Consider the following 9,873-nt stretch of genomic DNA (forward strand, 5'->3'; position numbering starts at 1 on the left):
TGTTCAAAAAACCCATGAATTGATTTAAAATTTTGCAGGTATCTTTTTAATAGTAATAGGAATCTATAATAATAAATTCAACATGCTAGCATTGTTTGAGCGTATAGCCTATACATCCTTAAGTTGTGACAAAATACAGAGAATATATGTACATTGTGCAAATAAATGTACACCTTGCTCCTCGAGATTTGCTCATTTATCGAGGGAAGTACAGCCGAAGGGCAATGGTTTCGCGTTGCTTTGTCCTTTCGACTCTCTTCCCCGAGCCTGTCTTAACCGCTTTCCTTTCTATCTCGCTTCTCGTTCCAAACTCTCGTCCTCTTCACGCTTCGGCCTCCTTCCCTGCAAATTTACAATGCCCTCGCTTGTAATAAGCAGTTGCGCGCTTCGTTCACGATTATGAGCTCACTTCAGGTACCGAAGGGATTTATCGAGTTAAGGCCCTATCCGAGCATACAACCCCAAACTGTGGACGCATCTTCGTCCAACCGAGTCATTGGAAGAATTCTGAAGAATTTTCCGTCTCTTTTATCTCTGCCGGCTGCCATTGCACTTGACATTTGAAAAATATTGAATGATATGCAGAAACAATTTTTTTCAATGCTCCTAAATAATTAAAAGAGTTCATGTCCCTTAACTACATAACGAATGACTGTAAAAAGATAAAAACGACACGAATATGTTGCAATATTTAATAAGATACTAATTAGACTAGTGGCAATAAAAGTTACGTAAAACGCGTGACATTTCGAACAGTTATGGAAACTTGTCCGCGAGAAATTGCAATCTGATTAGATGCATGCTATATAGGTATAGCTGTATACTAACAGAAACGAATCTTAGAATTTTTATTTCGCGATCTTTGACTAAATATGATCTAAAGAAGCGATCACGCATTTCTTCAATCGGAGGAACTACCGAACCGGAACCCGAAAACACAACATTGTCTGAACGAACTGCTATTGAAATCAATTTCATCTCTTTCGAATCTAATTTATTGTAGAAATGAATAATTCTGATTAATAAATGAATGGAAACGAATCTAGGTATTTTTATTTCTCGATCCTTGACCTAATGTATCTAATGATAATATAATGAAAATATGATCTAAAACAGCGATCATACATTATTTTAATCGGTGAAACTGCCAAACCGGAAGCCGAAAACATAATATTGTCTGAACGGACTGTTCTTGAAATTAATTCATTTGTTTCGAGCCTATTTTATTGTAGCTTTGTATAAAGCAGTACATATACAAGGGACGCAGGATTTTCTGTTGCAGGTTGATGTGCTCGAAGGTGTATTAATCATCTTTAATTACTCGTACTAAGTTTCACCGATATCTTCTAAGACATGTCGAAAAAAATGCTAATTTAATGTAATGAATGCTAATGTAACCGTCTATAGTCTATGGTATTCGATCCATTTACATTATTCGTGTATTTTTCTTACTTTACTATTGACACAGACATGCTTTTTCATTGTTTATCTCTTATGAATTATGTACATCCTTATATACTGCGTATATACTACGTATGCGTTTTCATTGTTAATCTCTTATGAGTTATGCATATCTTTACTAAATATATATTTTTTCATTAAATACATTACACATTATACTTATAAATCGATTGATTTGTCCAACACTGGAGAAGAATATTATTACGCAGTGACAAGCCAGAATGAAGAGTTCAGACAGACACGTTCCTCTTGAACCGCGTGGAGTAAAGGAAAAGGATTAATGACCGGTTCCTTAAGTACCTGATGCTTTTGAATAGCTGGGAAGATTAGGGATTCGAAGCGGTAGCGTGTACTAGGATTTTGTAAAAGGGACACGTACACCACATGTGACAGCTCCAGTCCAAACATATCGTGGGCAAGTTAGAACTCATACAACTGAACGCGGCACCGTCCGTCTTTCGCTTCTCGCAAATCACTTCGGAATCTAAAGAGAATACGCACATTCGCTGCTGGGAGATCTGTGTTCTCCCCGATTTTATAAATCGTTTTCGGAAGATATCATATGTAAAAATATTTTACCAAATCTAAGGCATATTAATTAGTCGTATGTTTAATTAACTTTTTTCTTCTTCGGATAATTTTTCTTATAAAAGTTCCAAAATAGAATGAAATTAATCAGTAGATCGACTATTGCCATCGTGGACATAACTTCAGCTCCGGGACATGAGGGACTGTAAGCCATCGACAAATGGATAATTAAGAACCAAAACTGCACCTAGTTAACAAAAAATGATTTATACTGTTAGACAATATTTCTAAATCCAACTTTTTGTTTTGTCGCATTGTCTTCGTATTTATATTCTCGTTGCTTACCATTTGTATGATGGTAATCGACGGTTTGATGAAATTCGATATTCTTTGCGTCGATTGAAATGACGCAAGTAGATAGTACGTGTACATTATTACATGTACCGCACAATTCACGCCCAAGACTATTATAGGTATTGCGGAGCAGTAATATTTAAGAAATATCCAAAAGAAATAGGCTGTCGATATATGATGGTACAAGTGCAAGAACGTAACTTGTCGTTGTTTCTTTCTAAACACGAACAAGATCGTCTCGACGTAATCGATCAGTTTTAAACAAAGTATGTACCATGTTATGTTACTGAACTGAAAATCATGTTATTGTTTTTGTCATTCACGTACATACATATGCATGTATACATATTATGCATTATCTCCTACTGTTTAACACGGAATTACAATAACGCAGGAATTGATTCTTAAATGGGGCAGACGTGTAATATTTAAATTTTATTCAAATCTCACCTTAGTGTTTTGAGGATTGACCGAGTAGTCAGCTGGCTTGCACGTGAAAACATGATCTCGGAACCATCCTGCTTCCACTAAGCTATACACTGCCCACGTGTTTATCGCGATTTGAAAGATATTGTAAAACATGATGAACGTGCGAAAATTGTATGCGGGTTTGTCTTTCATATAATTTGGCCCCCATTTTAGAACGACGTACAAATACACAATTGAAACGATAGTGATTGGAACAGGAGAGCTCACTATTGCCCAGTGATTCGTTCTCGGATCTGTTAAATTTTTTATAATTGTTTAAATGTTTGATCCAAAACCCAATCATCTTAACACTCACCAGCTACTTCCGTGTTCAAATAATGGTACAGCCTTAATAAACTCATGGTTATATCTTTTCAATTTTCTTGTGACCACAACGCGTTAACGCTCTATGAGTATCTACTAAAAGTTTACTATGCGTGTCTCGGCGATATATATAGTAACTTCTTTTGCGTAACAACGCGTCATCAATATTCATTCTAGATTAATTAACATACATAACACAATTTTTCGCTTTTGTAGGTACGAATAAATTTAACAACACATGAAAACTATCACATTAGCATTATTACTATTAGAAGCCAGAAAAAAGATCGCAATATATTTTGTCTATTTAGTCCGGAAATAATTTTGTTACATAAATCGTACAAGAAAACGTATCTTCGTAAGTAGAAATCGCATAACACATTCGAGCGGGAGAGCCTAGGAGAGGGTGTCACAGTGTCGGGCGGCGATGAAAAATTTGCCAATTAAAAAAATCTCATTTCTCCGGGTAACGAGGGACGATGCGCAATTAATGTCAGCGGCGAAAATGATTTATGGGGTGAGAAGGGGAGGATGCGGGTCGCGTAGGCTAGCTTATCATAAATTAATGAATTATCAGTTCGCTGGCAGCGTCGGGTGCACGAGGGAGAAGAGGAAAGCCGCACTCGCGCACGCTACGTCAGTACGGTATTTAAAATATTCATCGGTATACTCCCGTGTACAAGAAATTTTCTCTAAGCCGTATTTATATCGCGTAAAACTTTTATGCGTTTCAGTAACTTTCGTTAGGGTGAAAGCAACGCTAAGAAAAAATAGTGGATAGTGTACAGCGGTAGATTTTCTCTGTACTACCGAACGATCATTATTCATCTGCTTGGAACATGCGAAAAGGATAATAACATCATGAAGTATAAAATTTCCTTACATATTCTAAATAAACATTACTTGAATATTTAAACGAATTATTCATGAACATAAAAACATTGGCATAGATACCGCTATTTTTACTCACGCCATAAGTGCATAGTACAATTTTTTATTTACTGCATAAAATCAAATAAAAATCCTTTATAAAGAGGATTGCACGATTCCTGCATCGTCGACCGCGTTTACGATGGACACCGTGGATCGTTAGCTGGCCAGCGCGCGTCGCTACCATCGCCAACATGGCCACGTGCTAAACGTGTTTACGAGAAACTGTGTCATCCTCCGTTAATTTTTCTCGCTCGCGATACCCGCGGAAGTGTTCAGACGCGAGATTACGACGTCGAAGAAGCCTCACAATGTCACACGTGCGTATTGTCTGACAATCGTCAACGCACTCCTCGTGGGCATGGCCGGCGCGGATGCACCCGTACCGAGGTGCACCTGCAACGTCGGGAACCTGGCTACCTGTTCTGCTGTCAACGAGGGTGCACCCACCAACCGAGCCATGAGAAGTTACAGGCCGCACGGAAGCCTCGCCAGAGTACTGTACGACAAGCAGAGAGCCGATGAACAACTGGAAGCTTACGACAAGACTCAGGTTAGTCGCATCGTTGAATCTAGGTTACGTCCCTCGACGAATTCCAGGCAATTAGCCTTCCAAACCGCGCGCAACACCCACCGTGCTCCTCATACCGCCGCCTGAGAGTCTGATCTCGCCGGCCTACAGTCGTTACGTAAACTATAATATTGCATGCGCATTTTTTCTTAACTGATTTCAATAAGTCAAACTATTTTAATACGTTTCGACGACGTGACATCACTTCGTCGAAAATCAATCTTTGTAAATTGACAATTATGAGGAAACTGTCCGACAAATTTACCTCATTTATGTCATAGTAGTTGGAAGTATAAACTGAATTTACCATGTATACATTTAGCCTAATGTGAAATGTTCATTTTAAAATCTCTGTTGACAAGAATATAAAAGAGTGGATAATGAATTTCTTACTACGCCTTAAACTGATTACGGTCATCTTATATACATATGTAACGAGCGATATCGCCTAATGTCACGAAAAAAAGCTTTGTTATCTCAGTTAGTAACTGGGTTCGACTTCGATGCAGATCCAAATACGTTTTATAGAAAGCCAGAATTTGTACAACGATAAGATAAAGAAATTTCGAGTACGATCTGTTTCACACGCGTTATTATTGTATCTTCGATCTTCCCATATCTGCCGCTTTATAATATGTAATTAAGTCAACATTGGGCAGAGAAATTTCTTTCTCGAGAACGCGAATCTGGTTTCCGTGAGTGCTGGCCGGCTGGTGCGTTGCTACGGGCCAGCAGGGTAATTGGGTTGCCGGGGGAGGAAGCGGCCAGGGCGAGGGATAAGGCGAGCGGTAATAATTAGTACAATTACCGCACAAGGCCGACCACTGACTATCCACCTTTTTCCTCGAGGAACGCTCGTGAGTCGTGAGCGTGCTCGGTAATTACGGGATAATTACGTCCTCGATATTCCTAAAACATCTTTGAACGATGCTCCGGGCCACTGGCCGCGTTTCGGTCTCCCTACTCGTGAACCATCTTCTTTTCCACGGTCCTATCACATAAGTACGTATTTGCAGTCATGTAGCAGTGAAGCATTATTTTTCTGTAATAATATATTGCATCGCGTTACGGTTTTAAATTAATGCTCCTCTCGCAATCCTATTTTAATCATAATTGTGATCGTGCTGCATTTGCTGTAAAGCTTTCAGGCTTCTGAAACTTGGACTCGTTTCACAACTTCAATTCTATTAATATCAGCAATCATCGTGTCATGGTTCACGTTTCAACGTAAATTAACAAAGATTACTGGAACTTGTGATACTGGTTGGCAGAGAATCTTTCAATTCTAACTAGGATACGGATTCTTGTGCTAAATAAAACATTAATTTGAAGAATTTAATTCAAGTAGAAGATTTTTTTATCATTTAACTATATTAAAGTTATTTAAAAATCCGCAGTAGATAATTACAATATTTTTACATAAATACATTACATAAATATGTAAAATCAAATGAAGATCCACTTAATTTGGAAGATCGTTCTAATAGATACCTGCGACATTATAAAAAACAATTTCGAACGCGTCCTCGCGCTTTCACGTAGCCGCGAAAAGAAGGGAACACCCTCTTAACGTTCGTTTTCCATTACGCCGCACGAAATCCGCGAGGAAAGTCGGGCGCTCGTCTGATCGCGTATTTATTCATCTAGCCGGAGAAAGAAGCTTTTATCGGTGTTTGCGAGAATCTTTCGCGCGACAGAGAGCAAATCGATTCCTCGAGCCAGTCCAGGTGCCCTCGCAGGGAAAAAGGGAAGAATCCCATTCGGTCGCGTGAAACGAGAAATTTGAAATTCGTGCGCCGGTACACACCCCCCGGGAGATTTCAAACCCCTGCGAGCGAAATCGACGCGACGTCGCCGTTCCCTTGCCTTTCATCCCCCGTCACGTCGCGGCGTCGCCTAATATCCCTGAGCAGTCGGAAAACTTTACTCTCAGACCGAGTGGCGTAGATGCGACTCGGTGCTGTTTTAAGGTTTTTAAAAGACTGGCACACCGTCGGTTTCCGCCGCGGATTCCCGCCGATGGGACGGAGAAACGAGGGAGGCTAGCGAGGGGTGCTGCGCTGCTCTGAAATATTAAGTGACTGATGGATGAGACTCCTGAGGGTGGAAAGGAGAAAGCCAGGGACCGGGATAGCTACGCGGTACCGTAGTAAGTAGCTACCGGCCGTGACGGTTCCGTTCTTTCACGCCTCCTGACCCTCGGCTTCCTGTCCCATTTCGTAGGAATTTTAACTCGCCTTAACCACGGTAAAATACGTTTCTCTCAAGGTTTTCTACTAAAATCATTAGACGTCATAAAATATGTGCAATGTGCATAAGAAATTCAGAGAATTGTTTTGAAAAAATATAAAAAAATATTTTCATAAAGCATGCCTCGGGAATATCCTGCGTTCCTCACAATTGAGAATATGTTTGATTAACATATTTCAAAGAACGCTTGAATTTAAACCGACTACTGTTTTAGCAAGTTAAATTTAAATCTGACTTGTATTGAAATAGCCAAGGATTTAGAGCCCACCGTTTGTGTTTCTTATTTTATGCATTATTAGTCCATGTATGTTAATTGCAAACGGCATTTACTATTGTGACACATTTCAAAATCATAATCGTGGTCAAAATCATGTAAAAATGTATCACAGTTATCCGCTATTCGTCGTTTAAACAATTTGCAACCAACAACCAATGATAATGTAGATAATAACTGATCAGGAATTATTTTCATGACTCGCGAGCAGCCGGGAGGATAATTATCCAACGGTGTTTAAGCGCTATTATCCCATTTTATCTACTGCTTCTTTCTCCTTACACCTTCTAACTTCGGAAGGAGATGCGTCTATTATTAAAACGTGAAACCATGCAATCCGTCCCCCAAGAAAATACAGGCATCTTGAGAAAAAAACGCGACTGACAAAGACGTCAAACTATCCGTCACCGTCAGCTGCCGCGCATAAAAAATCGGCGAACGAGAAAAATAAACGTACGCGGTCGCGATTTATAGACTTCGTTGCAAGCCCGGAGATAAATCTCGCGTATGATATGCAAATACGAGCTGAGGTACTTGGCGGCGAGCGACAAGCACGTGACACGCATGAGTCTCGGGCTAAATGACAATGTAAATAATATCAAGTCGCGATCCTTGTTACGCGGTACCGACCAGCGTATAAACTTGTTAACAAGCAAAGATCGCTATTGTTTTAGTTGATAATTTCTTCTTTTCAAAGTTTAAGACAATAATAATTGTGTCACGTTCTATGATGATAGGTTCCTTGATTAAAGTGCTGAAGCACGCCTTGATCTTACTTACTAGGCCGCGAATATGTGGGAAGAAACGAGAATGAGATATGAACTCGACGATCTCCTTTTGATCCTTTTCTTTCTATACGTGTTTGTGTATACTGTAAAATTACTTATGTAGGATCTTACCTATTCGTTATCGTACTATTGGCCGAACGCGATTTCTGCAGAACCTTAAACTTGCAGAGTCCAACATCTAACTCACACGATTTTCTTGCAGTGCCGTTTTTATACCCCGAAACCATAGTCACTAATAACATACCGTGTCCGTGTCATTATTACCTTACAATTATACGTAAAAGAATTGAGCAGTTGAAGGTCTAACGCACTCAAGTGATGCATGCACGTAACAGCAATGAAGCAAATGGTATCGCAGATAAATGCTCATTGTACGAAAACAATAATTATGAAAAGAACGATAGGACTTATGCATACTAATAATGATATTGGAAAACAATGAACACATTTTGCAAGATCATCTAATGGTTTGTTGAGTCATAGGCCCGCGTTGAAAAACATTACTTTCTAGACCGTGGATGCCCGAACAGTCGTATTTATGTCTTCATTCGTACGCAGAATACCGGTTTCCACTGGGAGATCTCGGACTTTGGATTCTTGTGCGCGTACACGATACGCTTTGTCGCCGAACTTCTTGCGCTTACGCGATGCAAAGGGCCCCGGTAACCGGGGATTTGAAAGTCGCGGGGAGGCCAAAAAACGGGACTGCTCGGGGACCAGTCGGCGAAACGAAGGATTTCATTAGGGCCCGCCCTTCCGGCCTCCTCGGCGATTCGCGGTTTTTGCCGATACCTTTCCGAATCGTCTCGAGCGAAAAAGTAATAAGCGCGATCGGGAATCTCAGATCGTGCCGACTTTACTCGTTACGCTCGCTTCTTTTAGATTGAACAGTTGGTAAAACTAGATAAGCAAGGGGTAAGCGTTACCCTTCGCGACGAGTTTAAATTAGTGAGTGCACTCGACGATTTTCGTGCGCAGCCTATATTCTCGTGGCCGTAACAAAGGTATCGCGATACCGCGCCGTATGGAAAAATATAGGAATAGGAGCAGTAACGACTCACGCGGTTCAGCCCTTGCGAAGGAGGAAAAATATTATCGTGTGCGTGTACCGATCGATGAGACGGGGGGGGGATAAGAAGACTGCCATAAAACCTGTGGAAAACGTTGGAAAGCCCGTTGAAAAAAGACCGAGGGACGGTCGAGCGTGGCACACATCGTAATTTGCAAGTTATTTTACGCGGGTACACCGATCGGATAACGAAACCGCGGGACGGACACAGATCGTTATCGCCTCGTTCTCGAAATATTCCTCTGGGGCACCACCTCTAACGTAAGTCCAGGATCGTACACTGAACGCAAGACGTAACCAGAGAGTGCTCTTCACAGCCGTTTCATGCATGATCGATCGCGTCTATCGCTGGCCAAAGGGACTCCAAATGATTATGTCGGCTTCGCATATACAGTTTCCAAAATTGTATTGCTAGCAAATTCTTCGTATAAAAGCAGAGGAATATGGAGTACAATTTTTCACGATACGTTCTTTTATAATACTATTACTAACTAATAAGGATAATTTCTATTATTAATCCTTCGTATGCCTAATATTTTTAATGAAATGAACAATCAGATTCACTTTGTCATTTGAACGTAATACGAATGTTAGATATCTAACGTCTTGGATTATATCCAGGCAGCCTAGTATCGGATGATTTAAGAAACTCGGATCGGCTCTCTTTTAGCGCAAACGAACTGATATTCTAGGCGCGAGCACCTTCGTTAGCCGGTCGTCTATCTCGATGGGAACTCCTCACGGTTAGTTACACCCAGCGCTTTCCGCGCACTGTTGCTTTTCCAATCAAGGCTCTCCCCCAACTCCTCACGTTGTGAATCTTCTAAAAACGGGCACGGTCTCCGTTATGTAATCC

The 9,873-nt window shown here is 40.6% G+C and overlaps 2 protein-coding genes across 6 annotated transcripts in view; one reads left to right on the forward strand and one right to left on the reverse strand.

The window, feature by feature from the left end:
• Positions 1–1,299: 1,299 nt before the first annotated feature.
• Positions 1,300–8,148, reverse strand: LOC108625531 (elongation of very long chain fatty acids protein 1-like). 3 transcript variants are annotated; one of them, XM_026814053.1, is made up of 5 exons: positions 8,060–8,148; positions 3,128–3,308; positions 2,794–3,065; positions 2,335–2,634; positions 1,300–2,236 (listed from the first exon to the last, which is right to left on the reverse strand). In XM_026814053.1, exons 2-5 carry the CDS (start codon positions 3,171–3,173, stop codon positions 2,072–2,074), a joined length of 783 nt encoding a protein of 260 aa, XP_026669854.1. In that variant the 5' UTR covers positions 3,174–3,308; positions 8,060–8,148; the 3' UTR covers positions 1,300–2,071. The 3 variants fall into 3 exon arrangements, with proteins under 3 accessions (XP_026669854.1, XP_017881099.1, XP_017881098.1); XM_018025610.2 differs by lacking the exon at positions 3,128–3,308 and having other exon boundaries at positions 8,060–8,134; XM_018025609.2 differs by lacking the exon at positions 8,060–8,148 and having other exon boundaries at positions 3,128–4,245.
• Positions 4,250–9,873, forward strand: part of LOC108625530 (methyltransferase-like protein 9) — a 27,339-nt gene continuing 21,715 nt past the window's right edge. Inside the window, exon 1 of one of the 3 annotated variants that reach the window (XM_018025608.2) lies at positions 4,250–4,618. In XM_018025608.2, the coding sequence (XP_017881097.1) occupies positions 4,427–4,618 (192 nt within the window). In that variant the 5' untranslated portion in view covers positions 4,250–4,426. The remainder of the gene's footprint in view (positions 4,619–9,873) is intronic. The other 2 variants (XR_001916654.2, XM_018025607.2) reach the window with 2 other exon arrangements.

The sequence above is a fragment of the Ceratina calcarata genome, unplaced genomic scaffold, assembly GCF_001652005.2.
Source record: "Ceratina calcarata isolate Rehan_Ccalc_2016 unplaced genomic scaffold, ASM165200v1 scaffold363.2, whole genome shotgun sequence".
Lineage (NCBI taxonomy): Eukaryota > Metazoa > Arthropoda > Insecta > Hymenoptera > Apidae > Ceratina > Ceratina calcarata.

Bases quoted from the DNA above. Each gene is read 5' to 3' on its own strand.
- LOC108625531 (XM_026814053.1), bottom strand. From the start codon at position 3,173: ATGAGTTTATTAAGGCTGTACCATTATTTGAACACGGAAGTAGCTG. The intron at 3,066-3,127 runs GTGAGTGTTAAG...AAAATTTAACAG, and splicing joins TTTGAACACGGAAGTAGCTG to ATCCGAGAACGAATCACTGG. The intron at 2,237-2,334 runs GTAAGCAACGAG...TTTGTTAACTAG, and splicing joins CGATTACCATCATACAAATG to GTGCAGTTTTGGTTCTTAAT.